Source organism: Megalops cyprinoides, chromosome 3 (genome assembly GCF_013368585.1).
Source record: "Megalops cyprinoides isolate fMegCyp1 chromosome 3, fMegCyp1.pri, whole genome shotgun sequence".
NCBI classification, from domain to species: Eukaryota; Metazoa; Chordata; class Actinopteri; order Elopiformes; family Megalopidae; genus Megalops; species Megalops cyprinoides.
The window spans coordinates 22524482-22544034 of NC_050585.1; the positions used below are offsets into that span (position 1 = coordinate 22524482).

At 42.4% G+C, this 19553-nt stretch overlaps 1 protein-coding gene and 5 non-coding genes across 6 annotated transcripts; 3 read left to right on the top strand and 3 right to left on the bottom strand.

The window, feature by feature from the left end:
- Nucleotides 1-2491: 2491 nt before the first annotated feature.
- On the top strand, nt 2492-2682 carry LOC118775792. Its single transcript, XR_005004858.1, has one exon. It is a non-coding gene; the product is annotated as a U2 spliceosomal RNA (small nuclear RNA).
- A 1166-nt stretch (nt 2683-3848) lies between these two features.
- Nucleotides 3849-4034, top strand: LOC118775794. Its single transcript, XR_005004860.1, has one exon. It is a non-coding gene; the product is annotated as a U2 spliceosomal RNA (small nuclear RNA).
- Nucleotides 4035-4633: 599 nt separating this feature from the next.
- On the bottom strand, nt 4634-4715 carry trnas-gcu. Its single transcript has one exon. It is a non-coding gene; the product is annotated as a tRNA-Ser (tRNA).
- A 3057-nt stretch (nt 4716-7772) lies between these two features.
- On the bottom strand, nt 7773-7854 carry trnas-gcu. The gene has a single exon. It is a non-coding gene; the product is annotated as a tRNA-Ser (tRNA).
- A 3668-nt stretch (nt 7855-11522) lies between these two features.
- On the top strand, nt 11523-13822 carry LOC118774418 (free fatty acid receptor 3-like). Its single transcript, XM_036523764.1, has 2 exons — nt 11523-12215; nt 13811-13822. Exons 1-2 carry the CDS (start codon nt 11523-11525, stop codon nt 13820-13822), a joined length of 705 nt encoding a protein of 234 aa, XP_036379657.1.
- Nucleotides 13823-16542: 2720 nt separating this feature from the next.
- trnas-gcu lies at nt 16543-16624 on the bottom strand. The gene has a single exon. It is a non-coding gene; the product is annotated as a tRNA-Ser (tRNA).
- Between the last annotated feature and the right edge of the window lie 2929 nt (nt 16625-19553).

A 19553-nucleotide genomic window follows, 5' to 3' on the forward strand; every position in this document is an offset into this window, starting at 1 on the left:
CATCAGAGCTACAGGGTGTCTTCAGGTTTCCCACTCAGTGGAATACATGGGTGGACAATGAAAACATTTAACAGTTCCTGGTTGTATGCCTGAATCTGTATGATAAAAGCGTGCTTCTTTGACATGTGTTTTAGCAGCAGTGAGATTTTTAAGAGCAAAGAAAAACAGATAGCAAAAAGCTGGCAAAAGCTCATTGCGAAAATCCTGAATGTGTTAGGAAGATCCAGGTATTTGTCACCTGACTTGGGAGGGCATATATATATATATATATATATATATATATATATATATATATATATATATATATATATATATATATATATATATATATATATATATATATATATGGCAGGCGCACGGTTGTCAGGAGACTGATCGCCAGCGGAGATTTTTCAGTATGGAATCGACGGTGTTTCTTTTCAGAAAAACGTAAGTACAAACTATTTTTACAATATCTTGGTGGACTGTAATGTGCTGTTTGTACGTAAGGTGTATGGTTCGTTGGTACCGAACAGTGAGCTTGGATTTTCAAGTAGTTTAGACTAGCAAGCTCTGAGTCAGGCGTGGATAGCTAACCCGCTAGCGTTGGCTACGGGCGTTTCAGAGAAACTGAGACTGTGGCCTACACGCACTTTTATTTGGAGGCGTCGGCCTATATTTAGTAAACACTTTTAGCATTATTTATATGACTTGCACTTTGAAAGTTGTCGCTAGGTCGTAAGCAGGTGTCAAATCTTAAAAACGTATAAAAATTAAAATTAGAATCGCGGGCGGAGAATGCGTATCTTGGCTCAAGATGCAAATCTACGTTTTCCGAGGGGCTACCTAGGTAGTATAGCTAACTGGAGTGTTGTAGCCGAAATGATGCCGCTCACAGAGGCATTGAGGTGGCTGGGATCGCCGCGCCAGACTTAATGCCATCTACACTAACGTTATATATTTTAATACGAGTTTTATGAAGCTGGCGTTTTCTGCTGGACGGGATGGATTGGACTAAGATAAGGCAGCGTCCTAACTTCCACCTCCCGCCTTGGGTAACTGAAGGGCCGTTTAGGCGGTTAGACACGAAGTAGGTTGCACACAACTCAAGGTGTTAGTTTCATTCTTCGTCAGTTAAATTGTGATTTTAAATTCTCTGCATTTGTTTTAACAACGTTATTTGCGAATATCAACAGTTCAGCGAGGTGTTGGACCCAATAACTAATGTAGTAACAGGTCTACGTGAAAGTTAGATCGCATTACAATTCAGCCGGGCTCATCCAAGCAGTGTAAATTGGGCTGACACTTGCTTATTTGACTTGGATACACTTATGTTCTATTGTGCTGGACGTCGCTCTAAGAGCATGCCATACAAGTAAACTGGTTTGTGTAACATCAGCCTCACCAAGTTTAAAAAGTGGATTAAGCACAATTGTTGGTTATACAATTGGATTAAGTGCCATCAAAGCACATTCAACTTAAAACTATCACCATACAACAAGTTTGGACCGTGCAGCTGTAGGCGCCATAGGTTGATAAATTCGGGTAAACGCTTCTATGTAAAGCGATTCACATTAAGGAACAGTGACACGACGATTCACTGTATTTCTGTGTGGCGTGAAGCTGTGCATGTCGAGTGCAGGGACCTAATACGCTTCCTTGTCTGCTTTTGCGCATACTTGAGAGAGAACTAGTTTCCGTGGTTGTAGCAAGTGAGCAAGTGTAGCTATGTCGCATTCGGATATTTGTTATCAACTCGATTTTAACGCATAGGCTTTTTGTATTATGATGCCAGGAGTGCGTCCCCTCACACGAGCAGTAGCCCTATTCTAACGCAACAAAATGACTCTGTTGGTGTGCTTGTTACAACATTCTTTAGAAATTGTATGAACTGTGTTAGGGCACTCAGGCTAAATGTAAGCTACGCTGGCAAATGGTGCATACGTGTATTGTCGGTAGTGTTGAGGAATGAGTTCCTGGTTACTGCAGCCCCCGGTATCATCTTGAGTGACCCGTCAGTTATAAGGCAGAACTAGCTGTCTTACTGATTTGACTCCCAGAATGCCTGTAGTAGATACAAAATTCGATACCTACCTATATATGTGTTCCAGTGTCACTACAGAATTGTATCCGTCAGAATGTTTGTCATGTGTTCAGTTGAGGGCAGTGAACGATCAGCTCGACACGCGTTTTGTCAAACCGTGCTGTGTGTATCTTCTCTGATGCCGTAGACACCTGCGTCAGCCCAGTCAGCTGTGTCAAATGTGAACTGGAGCGATTGGTGGACATGGTTTCTTGTGTGCATGCCGATGCATTGTGGGATAGTTATCGAAATTAAAACGTGATTAAAAGTTACCAATCGATGTTGAAATGTGCACTACTAACATGTAATGAGGGCTCTACCGTGTGTACATTTCGGATGTCGTTACGAATTAGACCCCGTATGTATCGTCCCCGTCCCCGTACGTTGTATGGCCGAGATCTGCGCCCCCGACTCAAGCGGTGGCTCAGCATCGCTTCTCGGCCTTTTGGCTAAGATCAAGTGTAGTATCTGTTCTTATCAGTTTAATATCTGATACGTCCCCTATCTGGGGACCATATATTAAATTGATTTTTGGAACAGGGAGATGGAATAGGGGCTTGCTCCGTCCACTCCACGCATCGACCTGGTATTGCAGTACCTCCAGGAACGGTGCACTCCCCACCCGGGGAAATGTCGTGGTTAAAAAAAGTAGAAAATGGCTGTTTTTGAAACCGCTCACTGTATGTTGTGTACTTCATATTACCCAAGTATTTACTGTGTATTGCAAGCTGTTTTTGAGTGCAGTACCCAGTATGCGACCATTAATGATTGCATTTGTAGTATGTTATATTGTCGCGTGAAATCATTGCGAGTTTAGAAACGTCCAGATTTAGATTTCCTCGTGGTATTTTCCAGTTAGACGCCACTTGCATTATCACGAGTGAAAAGTATTGACGAGTTGAAGTATTTTCAGGTTTTTTCTTTTTTCAATGTCTTACCCTTCGGTGGTATGGGTACATAATGTGTCACGGAAGAGGAGAATGGCTGCATAAAAAAAAAAAACAGTTTGGCCGTGATATTTGAGTATGAATACAATGTAAGTAGGCCAGACTACGCTGCTAGCTTGCAAGCTTAACTTTTTTATGGTGTTATACCAGGCTATATGTCGTCAGATAAGTAATAAGGTCAAAATGTGTACGGTAATTCACGAATAATTATTAATAAAAATGTTTTTATTATGAATAAAAAGATTTTCTGTGGGAACAATTGATAGTTTAATTACAGATGTCGCACAGTTTTAGATTTCAGTCATTTACACATCATAAGTCAATTATAAGTGACTACATACATTATGAGTATATTATATACAAACATATTCAAATATATGGTTAAGTTTATATGTATATATTTATAATACAATAAATACAATAACTATTTACACAAATATATACATTATATATGTATATATATACACACACACACACACACAAATACATGGATCTAGATAAATAAATTACATTTACGTAGTTAACAATGTTTTGGCCCTCTTACAGGCTGCGATTAGAGGGCAGCATTTGGGGTTAAATCCCAACACCCCTGTTGTTCGCCTCTACATTGGAGAGGGGGACCTGAAGAAAGATTTCTGCCTGTCAAGGCAAACCGGGAATGTCTTGGTCCACTCTCTGGGGTGTGAAAAGGAGCATGGATGGGGGAAAGCCCTGGAGGTTGGAGTCTATTTATAGGCTACTGACTGGCCAGTGCCACTTCTTATCGCATTGTGTCAGAGGCTTTTGGGGTCCACTGTTGATAATTGTAAAATGCTGATGATTGAACTGTGTTTTTATATTTTGCTTTATTCCCAATGAACTAAATATAAAAAAAATCTGTTATCAGTTTAATATCTGATACGTCCCCTATCTGGGGACAATATATTAAATTGATTTTTGGAACAGGGAGATGGAATAGGGGCTTGCTCCGTCCACTCCACGCATCGACCTGGTATTGCAGTACCTCCAGGAACGGTGCACTCCCCACCCGGGGAAATGTCGTGGTTAAAAAAGTAGAGAATGTGTTTATCCACGTGTGTGCTGAAGGTATGATCGGCGCTACCTAGGTTTACAGTATTTCGTTTCTTCTGTGACGCATCGTTTGTATAAAAGAGACTGCAGTTTTTTGATGTGCTTCACTTACAGAAAACTTCCGTTTGCTTCTACCATTTTTTTTTTAGTTTTAGTGACGTACAGGGTAGTGTAGTGTAAACGATCTAATACTCCTCTCATGTTTTGGATGTGTTAGTGCAATGTATTTCTTTATCCTATGTGTCTGTTGTGATTAACACCACTAGAGGGAGCCTGGAATACCAGCACCAGCCCTGGATAGGATTTTCTTCCTTATGATGGTGATGGTTATAGAATGACCCCCCCCCTCCCCCTCTAGGGAGTGCTGTTGAATCTGAACGTTGCCCATCTTGACACAGTGAGATGTGTGACTAGTGTTCCTTTGTAAAATACACCAGAGTGATATTTTCTTTCTCACACCTGCACTAAAAGGTAGTTATACCTTTTATATTTATTCATTTGTCAGGCGCTTTTATCAAAAGTGGCTTGCAAGTGAGAAAATTGCAGGCCCTATCGACGAGGATGGGATTCGAACCCACGCGTGCAGAGCACAATGGATTAGCAGTCCATCGCCTTAACCACTCGGCCACCTCGTCACTTTTATTTATCAACCCATTTCAGTTTGCAGCACCTAGAATTCCGTCTTACAGAGACTGAAATTGACTCATTTTATTTCGCCCCCTGCTCCTATGCACAAGGTCACCGGTCTGTAGGCAGACGCGTGTGTGTAGTTTCCCTCTGACCGCCTTAATCTCCATATCGTCTGCTTTGTCTCTGCTGTTTTTGTCACCCTCTTGGTTAGTTAGTAATTGAAAGCGAGACCTGGCTCAAGTAACTTAGCTGGGTGAATAAAGGAGAAGAAACCTCATCTCCCCAGAAGCTTAAAAGCATCAGAGCTACAGGGTGTCTTCAGGTTTCCCACTCAGTGGAATACACGGGTGGACAATGAAAACATTTAACAGTTCCTGGATGTATGCCTGAATCTGTATGATAAAAGCGTGCTTCTTTGACAGGGACACCAGTAGCCTGTGGCTGCTATGCTGGGCCAGCACGGCCACTCCTGGTGGAAGATCATTGAATGTTTCCATGTTTGTTCTTTGCAGGGAGCAGCGCCTGGAGCAGGGAGGGGTTTTCAGGCCCTGGAGAGCAGTGTGAGGTGAGTGGCAGCAGAGAGTCGGGGACCGTGGGCTTAGCTTTGATATATGCAGCCAGAATGTGTAAATCACTCACACCACACAGCACGTGGGCTTTGAAACCCCTCATTGGGAAGTTCCTCTGCACCCAGGGCCCAGAGGAGGAGTGATACCAGGTCGATGCATGGAGAGGACGCAGCGGGTGCCAGAACAGATACGGCTCTTGATCTTAGCTAAAAGACTGAGAAGTAAAAGCTGTTCCTTCGAGGAACAGACACTCTTCCTTTATTCTGTGAGTCAGTGCAGATCAGCGTTTGGCTCAGCTGAGTGGAAATGGAGAGGGCCCTGCTGTCAGGTTATGACATATTTCCATATTTTTCATTGTTCTTCCAGTGTTTGGCTGGATCTCCTTGGGTGTGATTGCTTCGGGGATTCCGAGAAGAACACAGGTACGTCTGTTATCCCGGAAAACAGCTTTATCGCCACTGTCACTGTCATTTCATGTGTACGTTTGCACTTGTGGAACATTTTTATTTTTCAGTGCAGATTCACATAAGTTGCAACATAACCATAACCCAGTTCTTCTGACTCCCAAATTGGAAAAATTCTAGCTAACGTTATCTTTGAGGAAACGGTGATATAACGTTAGAAAGTATAGATCAAGTGTAGTGTCTGTTCTCATCAGTTTGCTGCAGCTTGTTTTGCTTTGCGATTCCCTCTGCTCTTGACCCGTTTTCTCTTTTTTTGTCTTACAGAAATTTTTTAGCAGTCTCCAAGATGGCCGCCGTCTCTGCCACTGCCACTGCCCCCGCCTCTGCTGCTCCTGCTTCCTCCGCCCCGGCTTCCTCCTCCACCTCTGCTAGAACCACCGGCGGGGACAAGAACACCATCTGCTTCGGCTGGAACGAGGACTCCCCGGCCACCCAGAGGACCCCCTTCACCCGCTCCGTCGTCATCCAGCTCCTCGGCCTGGGACCCCAGGGGTCCACTGCATCCACCGTGACGCCTGGGGGAAATTCTTCAACATCACCCTCAAGGAGGAGCGGCACTACAGGCAGGTGGTGGCCAAGTGCGCCGCCGAGGCAACCTCTCCTGCTCCGCGCGGCCTGAAGGTCACCTCCCTGTGGCGCCAGAACCAGAGGATCGTCACAGTGCAGATGTACAACTCCCATCTGCACGTCGACACCTTCAGGACCTTCCTCGGCCGCTACGGCAAGGTCCTTCCCGGACACAAGGACCTGTACGATGAGCTCGGCTACTGGACTGGCAGGCTATAGGCCTACTTTAGGCCAGGCTATATGTCGTCAGATAAGTAATAAGATCAAAATGTGTACGATAATTCACCAATAATTATGAATAAAAATGTTTTTATTATGAATAAAAAGATTTTCTGTGGGAATAAATGATAGTTTAATTACAGATGTCATACAGTTTTAGATTTCAGTCATTTACACGTACACACATACAAGATCAAGTGTAGTATCTGCTCTTATCAGTTGCTACAGCTTGCCTTGATTCGCGATCCCAGGACTTTTTCACGCTTGCTTTGTGTGTGCTGTTTTTCAGGTCTCATCTGAGAGAGAACATGGCCACCCCTGGAGTTCCCGCCGCTGCCGCCTCTACTGCCGCCTCTGCTGTCTCATCCTACGCCGCCGCTGCTGCCTCTTCTCCCGCCGTCGAAGCTCCAACCGCCGCCGGACCTGGAGGGAAGTTAAACATGCCACGCTTCACCTGGAAGGAGGACTCCCCAGCGATGCAGAGATCGGCTTTCGCCAGAGACGTGGTGATCAAACTCCTCAACCTGACCATCCAGGACGTCCAATGCATCCACAGGGACGCAAAAGGTAAATTCTTTGACCTGAGCATGAAGGAGGAAAGGCGCTACGGAGAGGTGGTGGAGAGGTGCTGCCTCGGCGGCCCTGCGGCCCTTCTCTCTCACCTCCCTGTGGCACCGCAACCTCCGAACTGTCACCGTTTTCACCTGTAACCCCTTTCTGCCCCTGGACAAAGTCAGAACTTTTCTAGGGCGCTTCGGGAAGGTCCACCCCAGCCACAGGGATATCAACGACGAGTACGGCTCCTGGACTGGTAAACGCCAGTACAGGATGGGGCTGAAGGAGGACAGGAGCGGATACGACGGCTACTCCCACCCCCCGGCCGCCTTCTCCATCGGTGCGGACCGCGGGTATCTGTTCTACCCGAACCAGCCCCCGTACTGCCGCAAATGCAGCGAGCATGGCCACAAAGCGCCTTCCTGCAAAGGAGAAAGATGCAGAAACTGCCGCGGCGAGAGCCACATGGCCAAGGACTGCAAAGAGCTGCGTCCCTGCAGCCTCTGCGGCTCCACGGAACACTTGATGAGGTCCTGCTGGAAGCCGTCCTACGCCTCCGCCGTCACCGCAGGAAAGCCCCGTGCCGGGAAAAAGAAGGCCTACGGCCTACATTTTACATTTACATTTATTCGTTTGGCAAATGCTTTTATCCAAAGCGACTTACAAGTGAGAAAATTACAGGCCCTACCGACGAGGATGGGATTCGAACCCACGTGTGCAGAGCACAATGGATTAGCAGTCCATCGCCTTAACCTCTCGGCCACCTCGTCACTTTTACTCATGAACCCATTTCAGTTTGCAGCGCCTAGAATTCCGTCTTACAGAGACTGAAATTGACTCATTTTATTTCGCCCCCTGCTCCTATGCACAAGGTCACTGGTCTGTAGGCAGACGTGTGTGTGTGTGTGCAGTTTCCCTCTGACCGCCTTAATCTCCATATCGTCTGCTTTGTCTCTGCTGTTTTTGTCACCCTCTTGGTTAGTTAGTAATTGAAAGCGAGACCTGGCTCAAGTAACTTAGCTGGGTGAATAAAGGAGAAGAAACCTCATCTCCCCAGACGCTTAAAAGCATCAGAGCTACAGGGTGTCTTCAGGTTTCCCATTCAGTGGAATACACGGGTGGACAATGAAAACATTTAACAGTTCCTGGTCGTATGCCTGAATCTATGATAAAAGCATGCTGTTTTGACAGGGAAGTTCCTCTGCACCCAGGGCCCAGAGGAGGAGTGATACCAGGTCGATGCATGGAGAGGACGCAGCGGGAGCCAGAACAGATACGGCTCTTGATCTTAGCTAAAAGACTGAGAAGTAAAAGCTGTTTCTTCGAGGAACAGACTCTCTTTATTCTGTGAGTCAGTGCAGATCAGCGTTTGGTTCAGTTGAATGGAAATGGAGAGGGCCCTGCTGTTACTTTAAAGATGAGTCCTATGACATTTAAGCAGTAATTTCTTCCCTCTTTAGGGCCAATGTGTTTTTCACACGGAATGTATGGAAAGGGTTCATTTTTACTATTTTAGTAGCAAATATTTTCAACCACACAATGACATTTTGTATTACAACCTAATTTATACAGTTCTTAAGGAAGATTTGAAATATTAAATCACCTCTTTATGAACTATTCTTAAGATGCATGCAGTCGTTGTCAAAATTTAATTTTTAATCGTAATTGATTTGTCTATTCTATTGTGATTTGAATAGAATAGAATATATCTTTATTGTCCACCAGGGTGGAAATTTGTCTTCGGCTCACCAAAACACAAGAACAGCAACATAAGAAACAGACAGGCAATTAATAAAACAAACAGATAGACAAGGTCACATTACACATTAAAAAATAAATAAATAAATAAAAACAGTTCTGGTCAGTGTCTGTGGCTTGAATCTTATCAGTCACTTGTAGAGTTAAGAATATTGATGGCACTTGGGACGAAAGACTTCTTAAATACATTTTTATTTGCCAGAGGGACTCTGTAGCGCCTCCCGGATTTCAAAGGCTCAAACTGGCTGAAGAGAGGATGGGAGCTATGTGCCAGGATACTCCTCGCCTTCTTCCTCACCCTTTCTGTATAAAGTTGAGTTAAGGGCTTCTGGGGTTTGCCAGCTATTGTCATTGTATTCTGGCTGCTTCTGTGGTCTGTATATATTTGTATTTCTGTAGTGACTGCTTATGTATGTGACTGTATTTAATGACTGTGTAACAAAAATGTGTGGAATATGACGCGTGTGTAGCAGCTACTTCACAGATCCTGTGAAAACTCTTCCATATAAGGACACAAATGCATCCTCTGCTGGAGGAGAGCAACAAGAACATGCTTCGCTTCCTTCGTATATCTACAGAGGTGGACGTCGCCCTTGAGATGGTAATTAGTTAGAGAATTTCAGGATGTCGTAGCTGTGGAAAGGATTCAATTTAACACTTTTGGGATGCAGTCCTGGTGTCCCACCCAGGATTCCGTCTCATCTCTCCATGACTGATGGCAGGTGTTCCTGTGCTCCCACCCCCACCTGTACCCCTAGCCCCTGTGCACCCTGCTCTTTCCCTGTCAGACCGGTCACACAGAAACTGCTGCTGGAGAAGCTGTGAGATATAGTTCCTGATTTTCATAACCACAGCAATACAGCTGACTTGTATCTTCTGCAAATATAATAAAACATGATCGCAGGTGTGCAAGTGTCATGTGGGGTGTTAAGTAACTGAATTGCTTTTTTCTCCTGAGCTGTATTAGTGCTTCCTCTACTTGCATGGTGATGTATGTAACAAAGTATTACATCCGGCCTGACCCAACTAATGCTGTTAACACATGTGAGAATGTGTATATGTAGTTATAAGAAGCAAAACAAGTCCACTGTCACCCTGATTATAGAAGTAAAGTCAGACTTGGGTTTTGTAGGTCTAGGGCAGGAAGGCTTTTTATTTTATTTTGGGCTGGTGCTGCACCGGATTTGCTTACTTCCAGACTTCAGCAGGTCGGGGTGCTGGTTTGCATGCTTGCACACATCAGTTATGTCCTCCTTTCCTCTGCCTGTAAAGAGGTCACCAAAACCTAACCTTAACCCTCTGGGGGATCTGATTCTGACGGGGGAAACGAGTCTTTGATAGGCCTTGGGATCTCTGTCTGGGAGAGTCTGTTCTCTGTAGAAAAACATCTTTCTCTCGTAGACGTTTGCGTAAGTTCATTTCTGCTTACAAAGCATAGATTTCACAAGTGTTAATGAGCACATAAAATAAGAATGAGGAGAAACATGGTCTTTACAGGGAAATTGGGCTTCTTGACAACTCGAAAGCCAGAAAGGTATATCACAAAAACCTTTGTGTGCATGACACTAAAAGAGATAATGTTTCCCAAAGAGATGAGGTTGTTACCAAATACCTGCAAGTAATATCTAACAATCCAAATCTCCCTCCACAGGTTGCACACACCGCTTTTATATCCTTTGCCCAGGGGCAGTTAATGTAAATCAAACAGGTATGCCTAGGTTTGCCTAGGTAAAATATTAAGATGATTCCTGACATGAAAATACTGGTCTCCAAACTGCAGAGAGACTCGCTCTGAAGAGGAGGTCTGCCCTAACATTTGCTCCAGGTAAGTATAGAGCTGACCTGTGTAAATGGGTTTGGATTACAGCTGGGGTGGGAGCTAAATAACACTACAGTACAATATATCTCTATTACTGTACACTCCTGTAAATCACAGTTAAAACTATGGGTGTAACTTACTGTAAACACAATGTTGTGTGTCTTTTTGAGTGACTCATCCTATTTTGAGTCATCAAATTTGTGTGGATGTTTGTACAGTATTCTGTAAGTGTTCTCTTGTTCTGGTGACCTCCCAGGCTGGTTTTTTTTTTTTTTGAAAGTGATCAGTGACATGGAGTAAACATGCTTGTGTATGGCTTGTGCATCATGGCTTTATTTTATACAATTTAAAAAGAACCATGCACAAAAAATATTTGGAATTATGCTAGGAATTTGACGTAATTTTCATAAAAAAAAAATCTGCCATGAAGACATCTTTCCCAAATATAAAATGAAATTCCCCAGCAAATACACTCTCACAGCAATCAGGAGCAGCAGCCGTCATATTATGGCAACATTATAAAACCAGCAGGATGTACTTAACATCAGCTTGGAGTCTTCACATGCAGCTGTAATAAAATAGACAAGACACAACAGTTTTCTAAAATCTTCCAAAAATGGAAGGGCTCATTTGGAAGAAAAGGGAACATACTTTCTACCGGTCTGGAGGACACTGTTCCCAAATTATGTGAGACTATACCTTACCAAATACATTGCAATGTATTGATACACACATTTTACATGTTAAAATGTAAGAGGTGACAAAATTATTTTTCCATTCTTTGTCATTTTACAGTGGCCGCTGTGGAACTCAAGGGATGCGAAACATTACAAGTCAAACCCAGCATCTGACCAGGACACCATGGATGACTTCAATTTAACAAACTATTTTAGCAACTCCACAGCCATCACCAACTCCACAGTCGCTTCCAACATTTACCTGGTGGTGTTCGGATGGATAACTTTCTGCATTGAGCTGCCTGTTATCTGCTGGGCTATTTTATCCCTCTGTCATCTGGTTAAAACTGACCAGGTTACCCCTGTTTACGTCATAAATCTCTTCATTTCAGACATCCTCCAGCTCCTTGGAAGACTAGGTGACTTGATTGAATGCTTCCTTGACGGAGAAAGTTACATTACACTTATTATACTTATAATTTTAAAGCTAATATTGTTGCTTGGTATCTTAGCAAGTGTTGTGTTCATGGTGTGCATCGCTCTGGAGAGATACCTTCTGATCGTCCATCCTCTGTGGTACCGATATCGCCGTACTGTCAGACGCTCAGTCCTGGTCTCTCTGGCTGCCTGGGTTTCTCCTTTCATAGTGATCATCTGCTATATTTCTGTGCCATATGGAGGTCTGGCAATCGTGATCGTCTTTTCCCTGCCATTCCCACTTCTTATGTTTTTCCTGGTGGTCACATGGAGAGCTCTCTCCCACTCCACCTCAGTGCCTGTCGCGGAGAAAAGGAGGATTCTGGGCATGCTGTTTCTTGTTCTGAGCAATTATGCTGTGCTGTTCTTTCCCACCATATTCATTTTTTTTATTGCCTCGGTACCACTTAAACTTGTTGTTGTTCGATACTCTCTCTTGAGTGATATAGGACAAGCATTTTTGTACATCAGCCCACTAATGGACTCCCTGCTCTATATCTTCACAAAGACGGATGGTAATGGCATTCTGAAGGCCCTACCCTGCTGTCAGAAACTGATCAGTCACCGGAAATAAAGACAGACTGCCACCATTCAAACAGAAAATGTAACAGTGTCTACAACAGGTATATACAGCAGGGAGATGTACATATCTGGTATAGTGCTCTTATATTTGAATTTACTTAGGGTTTAATTGACATGGTCTGCTGTTACTCTTTGATGTTAATAATTGCTTTCATTAAGATGAATTTTACCAACATGTTTGTAAACATCTATGACAAAATGTTTACATACATCAGTGGGCAAGTGCTGCTGTACAAAGTACTAGTCTAAAAGCCCACATAGCTCTAACAATGTGAGTGAATGACTACTAATAAATGGTTTTCAGAGAGCTCTCTGACCTTAAGGATAATGCATGCTATCGATGAATCTTCTCTGTGTTACATTCCTTCATCATTCCTACATCACAGGAAAGCAGGAAGCTTTTGGCCTCTGTATAGTGTAGTTCCAGAAGAATGCGACTGAATTTCAAGAGGGGAAAATGTTGGCGATTTATTTTGTTTGATTTTGCTTTAAAGTTTACTTAAAGGCATGAATAAATATAATCCTTGTTTTCTGGAATAAAAGTTTTTTGGACAATGTGTGATTTTTTTTCTTTTGCAGTGTACTTTAGGTTCCCATTTAGTCAAGGGTATGAATAAATATGGCGGCCACCATAACGGGTTGCTGCTGGGATCGACAGATAATAATTGCCTGTTAAATACAGAGAATAAAATGGCAGAGGGTACAGGCTTGAGGGTTGTGTTCCTCCTTTTGCTTTATTGTCAGAAATAAAAAGTCTTCATATTTTTCTTTTTAGATCAAATCTCTTCATATTCAAATGTGTAATTTGCAGGTTATATTACATTCAAATGTGTCCCATGTTCTACACACTGAGTTCACTATTGGATCCAAAAAAAAAAAATACAAAAACACACTATTGCACTGCACTTCCCTGTCAGATTGTGGAAAGACAACAGGCCATGCACTACTGCCTAACATGCAACAGCATTCCAAAAGCCCAACAACAGAGAATAACAGGTACGCTAATGTTATATTCCGTTTCATGAAAATAAAATAGCATTAGGGAATCAATTGTCATGTGATAAAGTAAAAAGCAATAAACCTTCTTAAAACAACAACTTTACAAAGTTCAGACAACAGCTGTAACATAGCCACCAGCCCTACTGGCTACTGTACAGGCTAAGCCCAACATAACAGCTAGACAGCATAACTTGGCTAGAATTTAGCACAACCAATTTTGGTCAGAAAATATGTTGTAAAACCTCCTGAAACTCAGGTGGCCATCTGTACATGATAAAATAATAATGGTGAGAATACACTGAAGAATACATGTGAAGATATAAATAGGCATATTCTTCCTCTCTGCTGAAGAGGACGTAACTGAGGTCCTGTAAGGGTCCCTTTCTATGTCCCCCCTCTTGTGGCACCAACCAGAACAAAAGGTAATGCATGCAAAAAAGTTTCCTTATGGAACTTCTGACAAATAACGGCTTTGTCCACGAATAAAACAATACCCTTCAACAAAATTGTGACCATACTTTGTTGGTTTTGTGTGCATCACACCACTGTATATATAACATATATTGTACAAAACAAGTTTTAGTATGAATATTTTTATCAGTTTATGAAAATCAAATACTGTCACATGTATGAGTAAGAATATATTCAAAAGTGAATAAATATTCCATGTAAGATTTGTGTTTTGTCACTTGACCATTATCACAGGTACAAAGACACTTGTACCTGCGATAATGGTCAAGCGACAACATGATGTCTTATGTTTTCCATTTTTTTTCTTTTAAATGCTGAGGCCCTAGACCTATTCTGGTTATGCCTGCAGTATGTGACTGTTTATAATGATCAAGAGCTGAGTGATAATGTATACAAAAACTACAGAAAATGAAATAAAACTCAGCAAAGTTGGACAATCTTTAAGCTGGCTTGAAAGCATGATTGTAGCTTTGCCCAAGAGACATTCTATATCTATATCTACGGCCACTGTAACGGGCCCACTGTGACGTCAACTGCAAGTGTTAGAATGTTCAGATTCTGAAAGTTCTGTCCATATTAGTCAATGTGAATTTTTTTAATGTAAAATTGTAAACATCTCAATGTTTTCTTTGCTATTGACACAAAAAGCACAAACAATGCAATCCCATGCTAGCTGAAGGTATTGGCCATGTTTCGTAGGTGTAGCTGAAAAGCTATGAGAGGAGTTATGTACAGAAAATTGGATAGAATAAGAAGTAGCAAGCAGTTACCAGGGTTGCCAACTTTGGCCACCAGGCTGGAGTGAGATTTTCGATTTGAGCCAACCAGCCAGCCAGCCAGCTAGTCAGGTTGTTAGCTAGCAAACTATCATGCTACGTAATTAGACAACTTGCCGTCTACCTACATCATTATCTTGTTAGCCAGCCAGCAAATTCTCTTTTTTTAATCTCATTAGCTAAGTCACTAGCTAGCTATGTAAAACCAGTTTACACCTCAGCCAGCTAAAATGCCTGCTTGCTAGTGAAGTAATTCTAGATAGGTAGCTAGCAAAGATGGTAATGCCGTAGCTAGCTAGAAAAAAAAAACAATTTTACATTTACATTTACATTTATTTATTTAGCAGACGCTTTTATCCAAAGCGACTTACAAAAGTGCATACAGTAAGTACAGCGACAGTACGGGGACAGGATGTGTACAATTCCACAATGAGACAGTTCTCAGCTGAGAGCAAGGTCTGTTTTAAGCCAGTTATCTTGCTTGCTAATTCATTTCTATTTTTAACAAAAGATTTATTAACCAGATCTGAAGTTTCATAACGGAGCGTGAGAGTGTGAGACTGAGGTGAAAGCACGAGTTGTATGACAGTCACGCTTTCAGTAGCATGCCTACTGTGATGTCAGCTGCATCTGACAGAATATTCAGATTCTGAGCATTCTATCCATGTTAGTCAATGGGAAACATTTTATGTTAAATTGTAAATACCTCAAAAAAATATTTAAGGAACTGACACAAAAAGTACAACCAACACAATCCAATACTAGGTGAAAATATTGGCCACATTTTGTAAGCGGAGATGAAAAGCCTACGAGGAGTTATTTGAAGACAATCAGAAGGAATAAAAAGAAGCAATAATAAGAACAGTAAGTTAAGTGAAAGTGACTTTGTGCTATTACAGAAAATCAGATGGAATAACTGAAGAGGGGATAATTCTCGGTATGTATGTATAAATTTACAAGCTAAATTGAGTAAGGATTTTGAAACTAGAGTAAAAGCCTTTTGGAGACCTGCAGTGCTTACCTTTTTTGACCAGGTTTGACCAAATTAAAATAAATGGGTTTCTGGGGAATTTTGTGAGACAGTATTGTATGTTGAACTATGGCAGAGATCATTAGGAGAGACAGCAGCATCAGGAGAGTAGGGATCCCTGGCAGCAGTGGCTTAGTTTCATAATGGTCTCAACATGTGGATGACACCTCCCTTTTCTTAACTAATAGCAACAGTTTGTACTGGGCCCTTCATCAGAACGGTTGAAAGGTTTTCTTTGGCAACTGGCAAAATTCGACATTTCCAAAACTAGGAGAGAGTGAACAGAAACTGCGGAGTTTATTTGGTTTGACTTCAGCCAACAGCCAGTTGATATTCTGGGGATAAAGTTTGGCACAGTTTATGATGGGAGGTTGAATTGGGAAGGGACTGGGGAAATGAACAGCAAAACTGGTCTGTGGAAGAAAAGGAGTTTAATAGTTTATGGAAAGGTATTGGTCGTTTAAGCAGATCTTCCATCCTTAGTGTCTTGTTTCCCTTTGGAGGAAAGTATCATTTCTAACTTTTAAGTTTATATCGGGGGGGGGGTTGTATCAGTGTATTACATCACACTATTGTTATTTAGCAGACATTCTTATCCAGATCGACTTACATTCATTGTAATTTTACATGCTATTCATTTATATAGTTGGATATTTATGGAGGAAATTGTGGGTTAGGTACCTTGCCCAAGGGTACAGCAGAGGTGCCCCTGTGGAGAATGAAACCGGCAACCTTTTGGCTACAAGCCCTACTCCTTACCACTATGGCACACTGCTGCCCCGTATTTGTTGTTGACAGATCTTTCCGATTACAGTACACTTGCTTTTGACTGAACCCTTCTTGGGAGAAATTAAAATTGCAGGTCTTGTCGACGAGGATGGGATTCAAACCCACGCGTGCAGAGCACAATGGATTAGCAGTCCATCACCTTAACCACTCGGCCACCTCGTCATTTTAAAGATGAAGGGGGCACACTGTTTTTTCATTCTATTTGTGTGACTTTGGTTTCAACAGCTCCTGTTTTGCACACATGCCTGGTGGCCTAAAACATGCTTTTTAGGAATGCCCTTTCTATGGAAGACTGAGAGCACATTTGGAGATTGTTTATAATATTTTAGGTACATTAACATGTGACAGGGTTTTGACCGGTGAAACGTTAAAGAATTTGAAGGGAAGGACAATATTTTTATCCTGTTTCCCCATTTTCTTTATTTAAAGCGGGATTGTGGGAGGCAAGGGTGAAACTGTCAAAGCCAACATTGTGTGCACAGTGGAACAAGTTGTTACATTTACATTTATTATTTTGGCAGATGCCTTTCTCCAGAACAACTTACAAGTGAGGCAGAGTACAACACAAATTACGAATGAATTCTAAGAAGAGTGAAGAGAGATGAGAAGAATTTTGGGTACCACAGTGCTTAAAAAAAAGACCATTATGTGAATTGTTAAGACTGTAAACAGATTTTGGTCTTTACTGTGTATTGCCATTTAATGTGAAAGTGACACGTGCGAGTGGAAACAGATGATGTGGCCCAGTGTTGCTCTGTATAGCACAGGCGTGGCCCAGCTTCAGACAGCCCAGCAGTTGGCTCATCTTCAGAGAGCGCAGAGATGCCCCACCTTCACGCCACAGCACCAGCAGTCAGACTTGAACTCTCTGGAATAATGTTCAATATGATTTTTCTTTGAAAAGCTATTAATTCGTGTTTTACTTTTTAATGTTAAAAAAAAGATAGGGCATGAACATTGTTTTTGCTTTTATTAAACGATGGATATAAATGGATAAGGAGAGTGCAGTACAATCACTGTGCTTGGCAGGATCCAGTGCATGCTCATGGGTTGCCTGACAATCACAGTTGTCCCATCCTGAGAGCAGGTCCCTCTCCCTGCTGCCCTGATGCTTTCCTTCAGATCCAGACATGGGCTTCTCTTGTTTTCACTTCTGCTGGAGTGGAATGAGGGTTATGGGGGTAAAACCTGGGTGAAACCTCAAACTGGGCTGTCAATTTAGATTTGAGCATAGTGTACATGTGACATGAAGTGCTTATGTTAAAATGCATTTTGTTGTGTAATGTCAGCAGCAAGTTCCAAATCAAATAAACAAAACAAAAAGTGTATGTGAGTGTGTGTGATCTGTTGTGACCCCATCCTAAGACATCTCCACCCCCCCCCCCCCCAAAGTGAAAAAACTTCCCTGAATTATTAATTCCCTGAACAATAACATTATATATATATTACATACAATTATATTTATATTATATAATTATATTATATAATTTAATTATAATTTAAATTATATAAGATTTCTAAAAGGACACAACAGGTCCTTCATAATCCTAATCCTCACCTAATCCTACCCTACATTGACTCAGGGTTTAGATCTGCAGTTACACTGTCCATTGCTGCAATAGGTGGGATCTGTCAGTTCATGCACCCATTTGTCAGTGTTTCCAATGAACTGTTAAAACCTAAATTAAACTCCACAGGAATGAATAAAATACAAGTGCAAACTCAGCAATTTTTTTTTGAAAGAGTTGGCTAGAACACATGTACAAACAGGACAGACATAGGCATATCAAGAGCGGACAACACAATAACAATCCTTAATCTTGCACAACCCACTATGCCAGGCGTAATTACACAACACACAAAACTGCTAGCATAACCTAATTGTGTGATGTTAGTGTGTCGGGGGAAAAAACCCAGAAAGTAGAATGAAGCACTCTTCCCAATCCAAGACAGCCAAAGTGAATTTACTGACTCACCAACCCCTAGGAGCTCCTCACAGGCCAGTTTGGTCCTCTGGGCTCTACAGTCACTGCAGCCACCGTGGTGGTTTATTCGGTTTAGCTTTTATTAAAAAAGATGGCACAAAGATGACAGCCATCCACGCGGCTTCAGGGAACTTAAGGCGACTGAAGTCTTTGGACAGAAGTTGGCCTTATTCCCAACTGTGACTTTAATCTGTAATTTGTAAAAAAAAAAAGACAAACTGCATTGACAGAGTGAACATGCAACCACAGAAGGAAAACAAGAGCTGCACACAGATGGGTTTTAAAAGGGAAAAACAGCCTGAAGATGTAAGTTCTGTGAAGATGGCTGGAGAGGGCCACCTTCCAAACACTGGAGTTCATTAGTTACATGACTGTGAACAGGGTCTCTCGTGCTATCTTTCAGTCGAATTACAACAGCTTTATCGTGTGCATGTGGCAATCGCAACAATAAGTTAGTTTGTCTTTCTTAACACTTATCACATGTATAAGGAATAACTCCATAGGATTTCCCACTCTTCACTTTAAGCATCACCCTCATCGCATGCTGCTGTGCAGTCCTGTTGCAGGCTCCTTGTGTGAGGTATGGCTGCAGGGCAGAGAGGAAGCCTGAGGCTGGATGACCTCACCACGTTCAGATGAAGGCTACCAACAGATGGCCTTAAGCAGAAAAAGGGTCCCAGCAGTGGGAACTGGGCAACCTGCTGACTAGCACTGTCATGCTAGGGGGACTCCAACATTTGTGTAATGATATGGGCTTGACTTGAGGCTTGAGTTTGTGCTGGCTAGCCAGCTAGCAGGCATAACAAGTTATACATTTGAAAATGTTTAATTTAGCTGAAAACCAGGTGTGGACTGTTGGGATAGCTGGCAAGTATTGCACGTTTGAAGTATCTTCATCAAGCCAGCTGGCATATTCGGATGGTGAGTCACATTGTTGACTGATTGAAATGCTTGCTGGGCACAGTTCATCCAGGCCTCTGTAGGACACAGTCTTCTCAGCATCCCATTGGTCAGGCGACACAGTGGTCACCATCCAATTACAGTGCAACGATATGCCATGTGGAATCTGCAACCAACCAGAAACAGTTACCTGAGTCAGGGAAACA